The sequence below is a fragment of the Agrilus planipennis genome, unplaced genomic scaffold (genome assembly GCF_000699045.2).
Source record: "Agrilus planipennis isolate EAB-ADULT unplaced genomic scaffold, Apla_2.0 scaffold49, whole genome shotgun sequence".
Taxonomy (NCBI): domain Eukaryota; kingdom Metazoa; phylum Arthropoda; class Insecta; order Coleoptera; family Buprestidae; genus Agrilus; species Agrilus planipennis.
The window spans coordinates 1,280,622-1,298,798 of NW_020438913.1; the positions used below are offsets into that span (position 1 = coordinate 1,280,622).

The following is an 18,177-nucleotide window of genomic DNA, read 5'->3' on the forward strand; positions in this document are numbered from 1 at the left end:
TTTTCTTCGGGCCTACTAATGGGAACATCAGTTGATGGTGGAGGACGGATGACGTATTGAGCTTCCTGACACCACAGCAGGTATTGTCTTCACATCCTTCGATCGTTCAATTAATTTGGGCGATCAAAAAACTTTTGCTTTTTGTCTTCCCTTCTTTTTTGACATAAGTATAAATTTTTATTTTTCAGTACTAGAAAGTACACACCTAATATGCTTTGACGATTTATTTAATGGCTTCTTTCTTGAATTTTCTTTGATCTTTCAAATAAATTATTTGATTGTGATAATTATTTTGAATATTTCGCATATAAAAATTTGAAATAGTACTAGGTTCTATATCTAGGTCCCTTAGGTACTCATCATCTTCAGTGATTGAAAATTTTTTTTTGAAAATCTTCAAATAGGTAAGTGACGTATTTTGAGCATATTAACATGCGACGATCGTTTCTATGCCATAAGTGCTTATATTTAAAAACTGATACAAACGGAAAAGTTGAAAAAATAAGAAAAAAAAAAAACTTAAGGACTGAATAAAAGAAAACTTATGATTATACATCTGATTGTGACAAAAATAATAAGTTATATGATTTCGCCCTACATGGTGAACACCTACATTCTCTAACTAATTATATGATTAAAATACGAAATGTGCTTAGTTGATGTACATATTGAGGTTCTTAAACATTTTTCAGAATCCAGTGGTTCTATGTAATTTTTCTAGAATTAACATTTTCTTTGTGCTTAAGATTATTAGGAACTGTTAAAATATTTCAATGTGAAATGCGTTAAATCCGTTACGTTAGTATAAATACCCACATCATTTGGCTGGAATGATGTCAAGATCGTTTTGTATTTAGTACCAATTTCCCACCCCTTGTCGCTGACTTTATGTGAATTTTGACGGTCCTTTTCATAACTTTCATTTCGGGTTTTAAAAGCCTAAAATCAAAGCAGTCATTCTCTTTCAGGCATCGTGGGACCAAAATTTGACAACTGCATTTGTGTAGGTTTTCATTTGCAGTTGTCATCTTAGTCATTGACTTCGGTCAATTGACGATTTTTTGTGGACTACAACCTTAGGTTTCACGACCTAAAACCGTAGTCCTGACCTTGACCAGCAATGGTCGAGGGAAACTCAATCAAGTTAGTACCAATTTCCCATCCTTTGTCGCTGACTTTATGCCAGTTTTGACGTTGCTCCCAGAGCTTTTATTTTGGGTTTCAAAAACCTAAAATCAAAGCAGTCATTCTTTTTCAGGCATCGTGGGACCAAAATTTGACAACTGCATTTGTGTAGGTTTTCATTTGCAGTTGTCATCTAAGTCATTGATTTCGGTCAATTGACGATTTTTTGTGGACTACAACCTTAGGTTTCACGACCTAAAACCGTAGTCCTGCCTTGACCAGCAATGGTCGAGGGATTTAATTTAAATTAGTGCCAAACTCCCTACCCGATGTCGTTGACTTTGGTCAGCTTTGACGTTCCTTTCCTAAAGCTAAGATTTTGGACTTTTAAAACCTAAAATCATGTTGATCAATTTCGGGCATCGTGGGAAAGCCCTGACTTGCGACTGTCATCGCAGTTATTGACTTTGTGCCAACTACTAACGGCTTTTTTGAGAATGTATAAGTGTGGTTCACCCCTTATTAGTAATGGTCGAGGAAACTCTGATTTAAGTTTCCCTCGCCTTGTTATTGATTTCATGCCAGCTTTGATGTTTCTTCCCCAAATGTATGAGTTTAGATATTAATCTTAATATTGTTGCATTATTGCAGGTATTACATACCTATTGTTTGATTTTTATGTGCATAATGAAGTGCCTTTTTATGTAACGATATTTCTGTGTAGATATCGATGGGGATGTTTTCTTATTAAACTGGACATCAGCCTGTATTCTTCGTATTGGAGCAACTTTTTGAAATGCCTGAACTACGTCGTGGTAATTACAAGGGTAAAGTACAAAATGCAGTTATTAGAAAATATCACTTTTGATGATATAAAAACAAAAAGAAGAAATATTTTCTTGTTTAAATTCTTCTTAAGTCATTGCATTTTAAAATTGGATTTAAAAATAGTGTTATATTGTCTTTAATAATATAATTTCTAACACTATTTGTTTTAGGTAACAACCAAGTTGTCATAAAATTATGTATAAAATACGCTTTCTGTATAAATTATTTATTAACAATTTTCATGTGAAATGGTCAATTGAAAGCGTATTTTTTACTTAATTAAACGATATTTCTCTGTAGATATCGATGGTGATGTGTTTGCTTACTAAACTGGACATCAGCTTGTATTCTTCGTAACGGAGCAAGTTTTTGAAGTGCCTGAACTACGTCGTGGTAATGACAAGGGTAAAGTACAAAATGCAGTTATAAGAAAATATCACTTTTGATGATATTAAAACCAAAAAGAAGAAATATTTTCTTGTTTAAATTATCTATAATACAACTACTTAACGTCATTGCATTTTAAAAGTGGATTTGAAAATCCTGATTTATAATGTTATATTGTCTTTAATAATATAATTGCTAACACTATTTGTTTTAGGTAACAACCAAGTCGTCATAAAATTGAGTATAAAATACGCTTTCTATGTAAATTATTTATTAACATATTTCATATCAAATGGTCAATTGAAAGCTTATTTTTTACTTAATTTTGTCTTTCAATGAGAAATTGGGTCCAGTCCAACTTTCCTTCAAGTTCTGGAGTTCAGAGTATTGGTGCAATTAAAAGTGGAATATTCTTGACACTGATAAGTTATCTTTTTCCTATTAACTTGGTTAATGAAATACTTATTTTAAAAATAATCTCTTTTTAACTTCTAAACATGCAATTATTGAACAAAATAATTTTAGAATGAAGCCGATCCAGATCCTGCCTGTATGCCACAGCTCCTCCTAAAGAGATAAAATGGGAAGATGTGTCGGGACAACAGGGAGCAATCACCATCTGGACCTTTTTTAGTTGTGTTATTGTAATGTTCAGGTATATGATTACTGCTTAGAGTGCTAAATATTCGTTAAAAGATGAATTATCCTTATTTAGTAAATTATTTTTGTATTTAAAGATTTAATTAGTTAAATTCATTTTGTTTGTTGTATTCAAAATTAACTTTAAGCATTAGTTTAAGATATTCGTGTATTTATTTAATAAAATTGACGTAATCTGTTTACTAACTTAGTATAAGCCTTAGCGTAATTTAATTTTAAATAAATTAAGTAGTTCGTAATAATTAGTGTAAGATGTTTCTGTATTTAATAAAATTGAGGTAATCTTGTTGCTTACTTAGTATAAGCCTTAGAGTAATATAATTTTAGATAGATTAAGTAGCTAGTACTAATTAGTTTAAGATATTTNAGGACAACAGGGAGAAATCACCTTCTGGACATTTTAGTTGTGTTATTGTAATGTTCAGGTATATGATTACTGCTTAGAGAGCTAAATATTCGTTAAAAGATGAATTATCCTTATTTAGTAAATATTTTGTTGCATATAAAGAATAATTTTTGTATTTAAAGATTTAATTAGTTAAATTCATTTAGTTTGTTGTATTGAAAATTAACACTAAGCATTAGTTTAAGATATTTGTGTATTTATTTAATAAGATTAATCTGTTTACTAACTTAGTATAAGTCTTAGAGTAATTTAATTTTAGATAAATTAAGTAGTTAGTAGTAATTAGTTTAAGATATTTGTGTATTTAATAAAATTGAGGTAATCTTGTTGCTTACTTAGTATAAGCCTTAGAGTAATATAATTTTAGATAGATTAAGTAGCTAGTAATAATTAGTTTTTGTATATTTAATAAAGTAACTGTATTACTAACTTAGTATAAGTCGTAGAGTAATATAATTATAGATAGATTTTAAGTATTATTAAAGGTAGGGACGTGTTATTATTTTTATTACGGTAATCTTTGTAATTTCGCAAAACATTCATGTAAATAAACATACGCTTTTTTTCTTCTGTAAATTAGTAATATTAATACAAATACAACTTCCTACCACGTCCCCACGATCGACTCGCGAAATTACAGATTCCTGTAATTTCGTGTAATTTCGAGTGATTTTTGGTGCTGCCACCTGGCACGAAACCTCAAAACTAAAGATAATAGCGATAATAATAACAATAATTTTGGGTTTTGGGGCTTCATGGTAGGTGGCGACACCGTAGCATTTGCAGGTCATTGGTAAACCAATATTTATGGAGCTCAAGTCCGGTATATTGGGTTAGGGGGCGGGCTTCAAGGGGGCCCCCTTCTAACCCATTTATCCAGCCCTACAAGCTTAAAACCTTTAAATAAAGAATCTTAAATAAAGAAAGAAAGAATCTTAAATAAAGAATCTTAAATAAAGAAAGAAAGAAAGAAAGAATCTTAAATAAAGGCTACAGGAATCTGTAATTTATTACAGGAATCTGTAATCCAAAATTGAAGTTGAGCTACCCAATCATAGATGGCGCCACCGAGTTCAAAGTTATACAATGAGTCTATATTACAAGATTCAGTGACCTTAAATGTTAAATTCTTAAATCACTATGAACGTGTAAATGTTTTGTTTACAGGAATCTGTGACCTTAAATGTTAAATTCATAAATCACTATGAACGTATAAATGTATTGTTGACAGGAATCTGTGACATTGAACGTTTAAAAAATTACAGAGCCCTTTAAATGTTAGTTTGCATGAATCTGTGACCTCGAACGATTAAACAATTACAGATCCCTTTAAATGTTAGTTTGCATGTATTCGTGATTTGTCGTAAGGCTTAAAGTGTGTTCAACGTCAAACACGAAGCAAGGTTTCAGGAATCTGCCATGTGCAGATGCCTGCATTATGATATAACTACAGGTATCTGCCAGAGTTCACAAAACTTTTACAGGTTTAAATATACAGATTCCTGCATTAATTGGAGATTTCATGTACTTTTAAATGTACTACTCACCTATAGAGGGCAACATTAAGTTGACTTATAATTTCGTTACAGCAATCTGTCAGGTACTTTAAAACATGTTTAGGTTTTCGAACGCAATAGATTGAAATTAACAATGAAAAAATGGAATAGAAAAGAAAACTAACCTGTAGTTGTTTCCCAGTTCATTTTCCAGGACCACATAGATCCTGCATAAATTCAATCCAGATAATACAATAGTGCATGAGGAAAAATTTAAAATTAACCACCAAACATCAACAATTATAGTTTATTATTATAGTTTCATTATAACAAAAATTTATGTACAGCGTTTATATCAATATTTATACATGCATAGTTCACATTTTAAAATTAACATTTATGAAAATCAGTCAAATGCCATAATAAACTTCAATTGAATGCATAAGAAATAATAAAATTAATGAATAATTAATGTAAAACGAAAAAGAAAGTTTATATACACATACATACAATCATAAATGCTCTAAGAAAAAAAAATAAATTGCAAATTTAAAAAAATGAATGTTTACCATTTACATTTATTTTTTATATCATATCATAATGTGTGATGAGCATTCAACAGTATCACAACTTCCTTGTGGCCTTTTAAAGTCTAAATAAACCGACATCGGTGGCATGAACAATATATTAATGTTAATTAATTGATGAACAGTCTTTGTGCATTTAAAAAAGTTTCTTCTCTAACACTCGACGACAAAAATTATTTTAGAGATCCTTTCTTTAAAATATTTTTATTTTTTACNATTACCCAAATGAGGAGGCAAATGTGCATATTTACCGGAAAATGTGTACATTTGCTGCAATATCTACTTTCACAGTAACACCGTAACAGATATACATTTCACCTATATACATATATATATAAATTTGTATCAGACAATATAATATAATAATAGAGCACGAGACCAAACTAACATTTTTTTTTAGAATTACTTTAATATGCACAAATTAAAGTACAAATAGAGAAAGGAGACTGAGAACTCTTTAGGAACGAGTAACGAGAATCGTCATTCTGTCCAAGAGGGTTGTCCCAACTTCCCACGCTTTATTACTTGGTTTTTCATAAAAAAAAAACCAATGAACCACTGATGGTTCTCTTACCTCTGTTGCTGCATGCAACTACTAAATATTGGATTGTCTCTCTTTCTCTCTCGGCCTCTGTCATAATTTCCGTACGCATAGTCCGTGTGCTCTATTTTTATATGTGTATGGTATTGAAGGACGAATCTCTTTAAGAGGAATATTGTGATGAAAAATCGAAGGAACTAGTCATCAGGCAAAAAATCACATTACCAGCGCCACAAAATATTTTGCATTTTATCACAGTTCTAATAAAAAAGATTTAATAGATAGATGCAAATAATTATTCAAACTACCTATCAGTAAGAAATGCCTAGTACACATTTTAGAAAATTATTATTAGATAAGATGTAAAAGCTGATACGATACATATACAGGGTAGTCCGTTAAGCGCGCCTTGCTCTCTAGCGATCTTGCCGTTGAAATTGGAAGCAAATGTTTTTAGTAAAAAACGTCCCTGGTCAAATGGTTCATTTGCGGAAAATAATTTCTGTAGCCGAAAATACATTCTGTCATGTTTATTCGAATTATTGACAAAATTACTTAAACTTCACACAACACAAACAATTAATGACTTCACTTGCAGAATTTTCTCAAAATGGTTTATTGCAGAAGTGAATAAAACTCCGATATCGAACTAATGACATTAATTGTTTGTGTTGTGTTGAGTTTGAGTAATTTTATCAATAATTCGAATAAACATAATATAATGCCCATGCCGTCCAGGATCTATCCGTTTTCTTTGTATATTACACAATAATTAACTAATCGCAATTATTTTGAAAACCGTCAAACGTAGACCGTAATATGCCTTAATAAAATCGAAAGAGAACTTAATTTTGTATCCGACGATGTCAAAATGAGTTATCGATGTTTGAAACATGTAAAATTTGAACATTACTGGTGTAACAATTTAAGGTGCTTTGAAGGAAAATTTTAGATGGAAAGCCAGGTGCGTTTCTTTGTTCTTTTCAACAGCAGCAGCCGCATCTTTTTATCGAGTATAAATGCCGAGATATTAAAATTTTTGTACTACAAACCATAAATTTTCTAGAAATTACTAAATAATTCTAAAAAGATACCGTGCTCGCAAAAACTACGATTAACAAACTGGACATTAAAACTGATGCTGAATTCAAAAATGTACAGGGTGTTCCATTTAAAATAAGGCAGCGGATGTATACTTCCGGTACTGAAAAAAATTTCTTCCAATTTCAACGGCAAGATCGCTAGAGAGCAAGGCGCGCTTAGTGGACTACCCTGTACACTAGTACATATATCCTAAGCTAAGGAATATGGAAAATAAATATTGTAGACATCTTTGTATAGGTACATTTAAAAAGCCTTCCTAAAAATGCCTTAGTTTGGACAAAATTACAGAAGTGAAAGCAAGTAAACGTTTAATTATTTATTTATCAACTACCGTGTGTTGTGTCCATTTGAAACTTGAGGAATTAATTTTTTACTTTTTAAATAGAACCTACATAATGGACGCTTTCGTTTATATGCTATCGTATTTGCCTATGTTTTAGCATTAATTAAATTAATGTTCGTACATATCATTAGAAATTATAAAGCCACAATAATTAACTTATTATTGTTTTTTTATATAGTATAAACAACATGAGCANAATTTTACTAGCCGTAGACGATTGTAACACGTTTTCATCTGGCAACCTTCCAAGGTGAATGTCTCGCCTGGAACTAGGTGCACTAGGAGCCTTGCGACAAATATGTGTACATATACACGGTGTTGAATGATTTAGAAACAAAACTTGATGTAAAATTAAACATCTCGTGATGAGAGCCCCTAAGGAACCCCAGAACAGATTACGCTGAACTAAAACCAGAGCAGAAAATATTTTTCTCTAGACAATTTAATAACATCTTTCCTTTCAGACCCAGGACAATAAAAATCTTATATGTATAGTTAATCTAATTATTTAATTAATGCAGGTTCTCTCATTAATTTTGATAGGTTAAAATCTACCAATAATCATATTATTGCATTAAGTATTAATAAAAATTAAAAACCTTTATTGTTGGTGTTCCGGAAAAAGCTTTTTCTCCAGTGAGTCGAATTCCGCCATTTCTTCCCCTCCGTTCTGTTTGTAAAGGCTCGACAGGGTGTCAGTATTTATGCTGTCGTAAAACAGCCCTTGGCCACTGTCCGGACCGCCACCGACCTTCCACAGAAAAGTGTTGGCCGTTTGGAACCGATGACTACTCGAATTTTCCAGGGTGGTCAAAGCCGTTGAATTGACATTTTCATCCAAGTCCAGCGAATCCAGGAATTGCTCGGACGATGGGCTGTCGTTATATGAGGAGGGAGCCCATAGAGACCGATATTTTTCGTCGCAGGGGTTTGAACTTGTCTGTAATGGGTGGAGACGAACAATGAAACCTAACCATTACGATTAAACTTTCGTAAATGGACGTTCTCTGATCCTTTATACTCCCGAAATTGAATTTACTAATTTAGTTAAAATCAGAAAACGAATTTCAATTCGCCACGGCATTACATGCATATTATCGACTAATAATAATATTACTTGTAACTTGGCTTAGCTCTTGGTGAAACATTTTTCAAAATAATTCATGAAATAACAACTCTTGGTTTTGTTTCACTATTACACATATCATAAGGCCATCAGTCCTAAGACTGGTTGGACACGTACCTCCACTCTTTCCTATCCTGAGCTAAACTTCGCATTTCCCTAAAACTAGAACAGCCCACATCCTTAACTATTTGCGAAGAGTAACCTAATCTAGGTCTACCTCTACCCATCCTAACTCCTGTTTCTGCCTCTAATATGTCTCTGACTAGACCTTCATGCCTGAGAAGGTGTCCTACCAACCTATCTCGCCTATTTTTTATTGACTTCCACAGACTCCACTGTTCTCCTATTCTTTCCAATACCTCTTCATTTCTAACCTTTTCTACTCACGATATCCTCATCATCCGCCAATAACAGCACATTTCGAACTCTTCTAACCTTTTCTTTTCCGCCGCCCCCACTGTCCGTGTTTCGCACCCGTACAACGCCGTGCTCCAAACATACACCTTTAACAACCTTTTTCGAATTTCTAAATTAACCGTTCGCGAGCATAGAAGTGACTTCTTTTTATTAAAGGCGACACGACCCTGCGCTATCCTCTGCTTTATATCCCTACTACTCCTTCCATCCTGACTTATCTGACTTCCTAGGTATCTAAAATCAGCCACTTTATCTAATTTTTCGTCTCCTATCTTTATATTCGCTCTTTCCCTACTTTTTCCTCCCTTGTATACCAGTATTTTTGTTTATTTTCATACAGTACTGATCTGTCAGTACCGCTTCCATTTTATTTAAAGCTATCTCTAGGTCCTCCTTGCTAGATGCTAATACTGCTATATCATCTGCAAATCTAAGCATACTAATCTTTTGCCCTTGCACGTCTATCCCTTCAGTTGTACTGTCTTTAATGATGTTGATGGCGTCTTCGATATATAGATTAAAAAGTAGCGGTGACAGTGTGCAACTCCCTTCCTAATATTTACTTCTCTACGTTGCATCGCCAGCTCTATAAGTGCCTGTTGCTCTTTATACAAACTAAGTATCACTCTTCTATCTTTGTAATTCATCCCTACATTTTTAAGTATATTTAACATCACAAACAAAACAAAACCAAGAGTTGTTATTTCATGAATTATTTTGATTAATAATAAATAAACATTCTACTGTATGTTATATTAGAAAAATTATATTCAATTTACCTTACAAATTCAATGAATGGGCTTTTTTTCCAAAACAGTAAATCTTTTCGGTTAAAACAATTTTTTTTTGCAAATTAAACAGAATAACTTAAAGAAAGATAATTGTGCGCTAATTAGGTAATATTTACAACAGACGGAAAACATGCAACAAAGAGAAAAAGATTAACGAATAATACGTACCTACTAATCAGCAGGCATTTTAAGAGAAAAACTGTTTTACTACAAGTACCTAATTTTTCCCTTTCCATCCACAGGCTACAATTACGACAAAAATAAAGCACATCAATACTTAAAATATACATATGCAATGTGTTCATGTGTTCACGTTACACTTTCGTTTGTGTCAAGTGTGTAAGGGACAAATTATCTAACGTAAAAGTAAATCCGTTTCGGAGCGTTAAAGATTAGATTTGGATGCCAGCGAGACCTGCTCTCTAAAAGACACATTGCGCACGATATAATTTGCTTCCTGATAGCTGAATTATTTTCAATTTTACTAGCCGTAGACGATTGTAACACGTTTTCATCTGGCAACCTTCCAAGGTGAATGTCTCGCCTGGAACTAGGTGCACTAGGAGCCTTGCGACAAATATGTGTACATATACACGGTGTTGAATGATTTAGAAACAAAACTTGATGTAAAATTAAACATCTCGTGATGAGAGCCCCTAAGGAACCCCAGAACAGATTACGCTGAACTAAAACCAGAGCAGAAAATATTTTTCTCTAGACAATTTAATAACATCTTTCCTTTCAGACCCAGGACAATAAAAATCTTATATGTATAGTTAATCTAATTATTTAATTAATGCAGGTTCTCTCATTAATTTTGATAGGTTAAAATCTACCTGAATGTGTACCAGTAACACGGTTTGCAAATCATTAAAAACTTTCCTGCAAACATCACCTACAGTAACAGTTAAAATGTATTAGAATTTACCGTTAATTGTCAACGTAGTAATTGATAAATTCCAGTGTGTTATTAACTGGTATTAAGTATATGTCTCAAACTCTTCATTACCATCTAACGGTAGCTCCTATAACATTTTCCCAATAATTGTACGATCGTTAAAATGCAAATAAAACAGCTTAATATAAAGCACCTTTTATAAATAAATTTAATGCGCCAAGCACCGATTTCAATTGCATAGGTACATGAAAATCCTTACGATAATCCACAACAAAATTTCAGAAAATTTGTAACACACATTTTGTAGTTTATTGAATAATTAAAACGCAAAACAACTTCCATTAATATGCTAAAAAATATTCAATTACATAGATAAATTTGCTTGTTTTGTATTTGTTTAATTAATATAATATGTTTTGGTCCGACTCTAATTAAACTATTATTTTCCGCTGAACTTGTTTTCAAACAAAATAATGGCGAATGATAGTAAAGTAGGTTAATAACCGGTCATCATAACTACATACATAACAGCGAATTAAATATTTAACAACAAACCGTTGAAAGGATGAAAAAGTTTCCTGGGTGGGTACACGATTTTACACTACCTACATCTCATTAGGCTGTGACGAAAAACAAAATAAACAAAAATAAATGCACGAGTGGGTTTGCAGTGTGCGCTGAATCGAAGTCTCGGTGTAATTTTAATATTTACGAACCAGGACTAATCGCTGTGGCCTGTGACTACCGGAAACACGCGCCGTGCAACCGGATACCATCATGGGATACTATTATATGTGGACAAAAAGTTGCCGACCAATTGTATCGGACAGCAGGTGGGAGATTGAATTGTTTTTTGCAATTTTCAAAAAATTAATGTTTTGGTTTGTAGATTATTTAAATATTTCTTTCAAATTTTCTTCTAGGCACGTCACAAAAACGTAGCAGAAGTTTTCGTGTGGCCAATCGGCCCGCAGTAATTTTTAATGAACGTAGAATGCCAACACCCTTATGTTGATACGTGTATCTGCGACCTAAGCAGAGAATACTTCCGAATTGCTATTATTTTTACTTTCCAAGTCCCATGGACAAAGAAACCCAATAAATGATGTACTGTAGACCGCAAAAGCACATACTTACGTGACTTAATTGTTCCGTAATAAGCGCATGCCGTAACAGCATACAAGGATCGTTCAAATTTTTCATATTTCGCGAAAATAATTTCTACATTATGCCTTCGTTAAAAAAAAAAATCGGTTGTCTGTAAAGTCGGTTTACTGACGATAGTTGAACGTGACAACGTCATAAGAAAATAGTGATGGAATGGTTCATTTTTCAAAAGAAAATTTTAATTTTATTTGTTTGATAGATATTTTTTATGGATATAGAGGAGGTAAATGGAAATGTATTATTGTATAGCAGCTGTCCACGCGGACGCATCGCTCACTCAAGTAGGAGAGAGACAGATGTCGAACGCTGCCGAACGCGGAGGCCGATTGTGCCTCTTTGTCGCTCGTTCCGCGCTATCGCTTGCACTTCAAGCCTTAAATGGAACGCCTCAGAGCGAGATAACGCCGCATGAGTCATGTTTTTTCGTGCGTGCAGCCGGCTCTATCGAATTATAAGACGTTGTCATGTCAAAAATGTAACTGTTTTTGTAACATACACAAACGTTGAATTTATTAAATAATTATTCTGGTAGTAGATACGAGTACGATTTTGAACGACCCCTGTACGGCGTGGATGACAAGGTTGTGATTCCAGCAGAGCAAAGCGAAGAAGCAAAGCAAAAATAAGAAAATAAAAAAAAATAAAAAAACAAGCGGACTTACTGTACACTTAGAAGGCACAAAGGACCGCGAGAGGGGCTACCCCTAAGTGGCGCCGTTATCTAGTAGTTTCAGCCAGTTGCTCCAAAAGGACAGTTTGGGTCGTACCTTGGCATCGGTTGCGGGCGTGCTTCCCTCCCGTATGGAGCTGTTCCTCCTGACGGGAGTCCCAGGCTTTCTGAAACTTAGATCCCTCTTGGCCACGCTTCCACTGCCGCCCCTCAAGCTCGAATTCACTGGGGATTCCCGAAGTTTCGAGAACGAGTCGGAACTCCTGCGGCCGCTCAAGGAATCGCCCGATGTACGAACCTTTCCGGTAAGAGAATCCCGCGCGTTACTCAGCGAGTTTCGAGATTTGGAAAGTGACGTGGATGAGGCCGATTCCGACGTGGTCATCTTGGCCCTAAGTGACTGTGCTGAGGGGGGACGATCGCCGCTACGGCTACGTGCACCAGGTGCTGGACTGTGTTTACCTGGCGAGAAGCAGTTTAGCCATGAAGGAGGCGGATTGTGACGCTTTGGGGGGTGCTTTCGAACGGTTAGTTAAGTAATTGTGAAAAGCGTGATCGTTTGGTTGTCATAAACTACTAAGTTTGCCACCAGTGTCGAAACTTAAATGACCTCACTGGCGACAAACTTTTATGAAGAGGGCATCGAAACGTTGATGGTACGATATGACAAATGTACCTACTTCGATTTTTTTTTAGAAAAATAAGTAAAATAGTACCTACACATCTTTTAATTAATAAAATAATTTTTTGTCAATCCCATCAGCCTAGTATACATGGAGAAAGGAGTCATTACCATGACCACCCTTCAGGAAAATGTAATTCTTCTATGCGAGTTTTTTGTTAAACAACATTAATTTCTTGATAAATGAATGTATCTAATTCTATTCCTTATTTATATTAAGGAATCTATTAATTAGTACATTAAAAAGTTTCGTAATTAAAATATACAACTAGCATCACCCAATTTTCAAATAATTAGCAATCTGTTTCGTTTTAACTGTTCACGGCTCCAATTTAAATTAATTCTGTAACGATTACAGTAATATTCTAATGGGCAATAAAAACGCTAAAACTTTTATTTGTTACAACATAACATCTATCAAACAAAGAGAATAAAAAAGAACGCGTACTTTCCACAGAGTTTGAAGAAATCCATTTGATTACTGACCAAATTTACACTCAACCTCCGCCAGAAAGGAAACGAAACAGCAAGTTTTCCACTTCCTTCGAATAATTTGTTTAAGCAACACAACGCAACCACTAGCTAATAAGTGATTAAGAGAAAAAAATTTGCAATATCCTCACTTTGCTCAAACGTGTTAGGCACTGGTGATTTTTTTTTCTTTCTAGATGGGTTTAGCAATCGTCGCTTTTCTATGAAATTTGCATGTAATTACGCGTACAAAAATAATTGAATCGTCACCCAAGTAACACTCAAATATTCTAAATATCTTTCTACAATAGCCGACACTAAAATACAACTAGACCATATGTAATAAAAATAATGATGATATTAATATGTAAGTAGATTGTAATGTAATTTTGTGGAGCTATCTCCTCTCATGATACAATCATATGGAATTACCTGACTGGGCGCTTTCCATGTTTATCTTAGGCCTACCTTCGATACACAGAATGTTACGGTTTTAATCAGAATTTTTTCAATCATTTCGGCACGGATTAGCGCTTGGTTAAAACAACATGAGTACATACCTCCAGGAGGTTTCGGTGCCGCGTAGCTCTTCACCAATGGTATTTTGCTGGGTTTCCTCCGATGAGTTTGAACTTCTCCGCCGACAGAAGACGATTTCCTGGTTACAGGTGTTGCGCCGGACTCATGATGGGCCTGGTCGTGGGCGCTTTCGGTACTACTGGAATGGTCTAAATGGTTCATGGGAATGGGACTCATGGCTTTCATGCTGGCCGTTGTTATTTCGGTTCGCGACAGGCGATCTTCACGATCCGGCGCGATCACCGAACTCACGGCCATGGAATCAGTACTGGGGATGACGTCGGGGGAGGTTGTAGGAATTGGACGTTGTAATTGTTCAAACATTCGTACACGAGCACGTGTGCCTTCCAACTCGATATTCTTGTCCTCCAACTGAAACGAAGGAAGACACCTTTTCTCTTTCTGTTTTGCTTTGTTTTTTAAGATACCTATTAGGTGTATATATCTTCCTTCTCTTAATTAATTCAGAATTATCTTAATCCCTGTCTCAATTTGAAATCCTGTTTGACAAATACTATATCCAACCATGAAAATCACTTTAAACGATAACCAATTAAAAACAAATCCTATTAAAAAGGATTTTAAACTAGCACTATTATCTGTACTCAGTTTGTCCGTTCAAAACAGTCAATCAACAAGTGTTAATTGGTAATTATCTGTAATGCATACACCATAAAATTATTTCCAAAATAGAAGTACACTAAAAGAACAACAGATAACAGTATACACTTAACTGAATTGATTATCGAGTTTGTTTTTATGATTTAATTAATCCTAAATATAAGTATAAAAGAGAATACATAAAAGGCACTTGGCATTATATAGAACAAATTATCCTTTTTATTTACTTTGCAATAGAAATTAAATATATGTATTGCAGGCACTCTATCGTAATAAATTCTTATGTATGACTTCATTTTCTGGTTATATATCATAGTCGATGACAAAATCATAAAAGAATAGATTATGAAGTCTTTGAAAGTATTTGTAAAAGAATGCAAGGCCTTTCGCATATCAAAACACTTGTTGCATTATCTTATATTGCCTATAAGTATTTGACGTACGACTGATTTGATTACACAATAATTCGTTTGAAAAAATTGAAGAAAACACCACACGTATTTACTAATCATAAATATAAGGTTGAGTGAGCAGCTTACCTGAAATTTTAGTTCCTCGTTCTCTTCCCGTGCTTTATCAAGTTTGTCTACTAAAGATAACTCTAATCTAGCAGCTGTATCCAGTTGTTGTTGAAGTATCTGAAACAAAAGAAATGCTTCTATGAGACAACCCAGTTGAAACAAAGGAATAATTTGACATTGTACTGTTTTTACTGGCATCATCCATCAGTCTTGGTGTTTTGCATTATTTTTATTTAATAACCAATTAGAAAATAAAGCATTCACAAAGCTTCGGTTAAATTATCCAATTTTATACGCAACTACTGAGTAGTTCAAGAATGGACGAATTAATTTAGTTTTTCTCACGGCATTTTTCTTTTGTTCTGAAACAAATTAAGTAATATTGATACACACTATACTTCCTTGAGATAATCTTTATTACGTATAGCCAATGTACATTGTAGATTAAGATGACGGATAAATCTTGATTAAATACTCAAATTTACTGCAGTCTAATTAACGCATTGCGGTTTTTGTTATGTCGTGTAGCAAGAGTGTTTTTCTTGTAAATACAATTAAAATTTAATAAAAAGCATTTCAGACAGTTATGGCAATAATGCAAAACCCTTATTCCCAGCGTGGGACCTACGTCCTACAAGGGAGCAATTAAAAAATGGACTCATTCATAGTTTAACTGTACGGTGGCTGCAGGATTAGCAGGCTTAGAAAGAAAAGCCGAAAATTATATTGTTAGTCGTTATTGGCCGTCTTCAAGGGATCAATAACCGGCCTTTGTCCTTGCCAAGTTTAGGGACTTAGGAAAATTCCTTAAAAACAATTTCTAATATGTACTTACAGAAGAACCAAACATATGTATTATCAGAAATCATTGATCCATTACGTGTGGTAAATAGCTAAAAACAACACCTAATAATTACGTATATGTCAATAGATTACGCATGAATAAAAATAAAAATCTTTTTACCACAAATTGTGCTAATAACGATTTTCTATTAAGTATTTCCCTTATATGACTTCATCTGTAGTTGCTTAAAATATCTATAACTACAATATTTTTTGTGGAAATTCTTACGATCAATTCAATAGCAACAAAAACGTTAGATAGATAATTCCCACACAAACTATAAGGTCGACAATATAATTCTAGGATATAGAGTAAGAAAAAAAAGGATATGACACACAAGCAAGCTTTATAATATCCAATGAAAGTAAGAATAAAATTTATATTAATATTAAAACAAGGATTTACAGTTCTTTTAAGTTTGAATTTCAACAAGCGCAAGCCCTTAGTAAAACCAATTTCAGAGGTCAGAATTCCATGCATATCTAAAAAATATTCAATAACGAAAAAAGAATAATATCGGGAATCCACTAATTTTTCGATCTTTATAAGGAAAACGTGATAAAAACAAAGGCTACGGTAGTTATTAATTAGAAGGTTAAATTACGTGAAAACAATGAGTTGTTTTGCAGTATTTATAGCAAGGCTAACGACAGCTGCCTTTTTATAAAACAATACAACATAATTTTGCAATAACTCATTTCATTCTGTTTTAAATAACGACTTTTCTCAAATGTGCAACTAACAAGCCTAACTTTTACATTTAAACGCTCTTAAAAAGTTTTAAAACAAATAAATTTTCTAATTATATGAGGACTAATTATAGAACAAAATTACTTCTGCTGAAACTACTTACTAACCTTATGCATTACGTCAAAAAAGAAAATTAATTCAAATCCGTCAAAAAATAATGAATTGATGGAAAATACCGTGGAATGTATGCGAAACTAAAATTTTTTTTAACCGATACAAGGGTTATTTATGAGGTGCTATACCCCTCAATATTGGATTACTACTCACCATGGGAAGTTCTTGTTGTTCCTCAATTATTTACATTTTAGTGGAAGCATTTCTTGTCCCACAATAATTTTTTGTTTCTAAGTTCTGCGAGTCATTTATAAAAGGATTAAACTTATCCGATAATTTGTCAGCGGGTCTAACGGTTATTTAAGGGGTACCAAACCCCTTAACATTAAATTATTATTTTCCAGTGGAAGTTTTCCCTATACCACTATAATTTTTTTATATCTATGCTCTGTGATACGTTTGTAGAAGGATTATTCCTATGCGATAATGTGTCAGCGGGTCTAACAGTTATTTAAGGGGTACCAAACCCCTTAACATTAAATTATTATTTTCCAGTGGAAGTTTTCCCTATACCACTATAATTTTTTTATATCTATGCTCTGTGATACGTTTGTAGAAGGATTATTCCTATGCGATAATGTGTCAGCGGGTCTAACAGTTATTAGCGGGGTACCAAACCCCTTAACATTAAATTCTTATTTTCCAGTGGAAGTTTTTCTTGACCCACAATAATTTTTTGTATCTAAGCTCTGTGAGACATGAGCAGGCCTGAGGGTTAATACACCACCTAAGATGATAATAGCTATAGAGGCCACCAGAAGCATATTGATAGTATTAATTTTCGAAACCTTCTACTAAATGAGAAGCAGTAGCTTCTCCTTTATCTTTAATTAAAAATAATCGATAATTTGGTAGCTCTCTACATTATATTCGAAATACGAAACTATACATCGGTAGAAAGTGTTTGTGGGACAATCGCTAACAATTATAATTAAAACATCGACTTGCTGGCACATTAAACGTGTTGAGGCATGACACATTGATTATTGATACCCACCAGTAGCGACATTATTAATGAAAGTAGGTAGGTGCATGTACGACACGCCCGG

General features: G+C 33.6%; 1 protein-coding gene and 1 long non-coding RNA gene across 6 annotated transcripts in view; one reads left to right on the forward strand and one right to left on the reverse strand.

Annotated features, from left to right (window-relative positions):
- The first annotated feature begins 255 nt into the window (after positions 1-255).
- LOC112904166 lies at positions 256-3,360 on the forward strand. The gene is made up of 3 exons (XR_003230926.1): positions 256-1,952; positions 2,124-2,358; positions 2,555-3,360. It is a non-coding gene; the product is annotated as an uncharacterized LOC112904166 (long non-coding RNA).
- Positions 3,361-8,032: 4,672 nt separating this feature from the next.
- The window catches only part of LOC108733435, a 77,126-nt gene continuing 66,981 nt past the window's right edge, over positions 8,033-18,177 (reverse strand). For 4 of the 5 annotated variants that reach the window (XM_018464608.2, XM_018464607.2, XM_018464610.2 and 1 more), the window contains 4 exons: positions 15,439-15,537; positions 14,260-14,650; positions 12,644-13,008; positions 8,033-8,417 (listed from right to left, as the gene is read on the reverse strand). In XM_018464608.2, coding sequence (XP_018320110.1) covers positions 8,079-8,417; positions 12,644-13,008; positions 14,260-14,650; positions 15,439-15,537 — 1,194 coding nt within the window. In that variant the 3' untranslated portion in view covers positions 8,033-8,078. Of the gene's footprint in view, positions 8,418-12,538; positions 13,009-14,259; positions 14,651-15,438; positions 15,538-18,177 lie in introns of all 5 variants that reach the window. The other variant, XM_018464611.1, reaches the window with a different exon arrangement.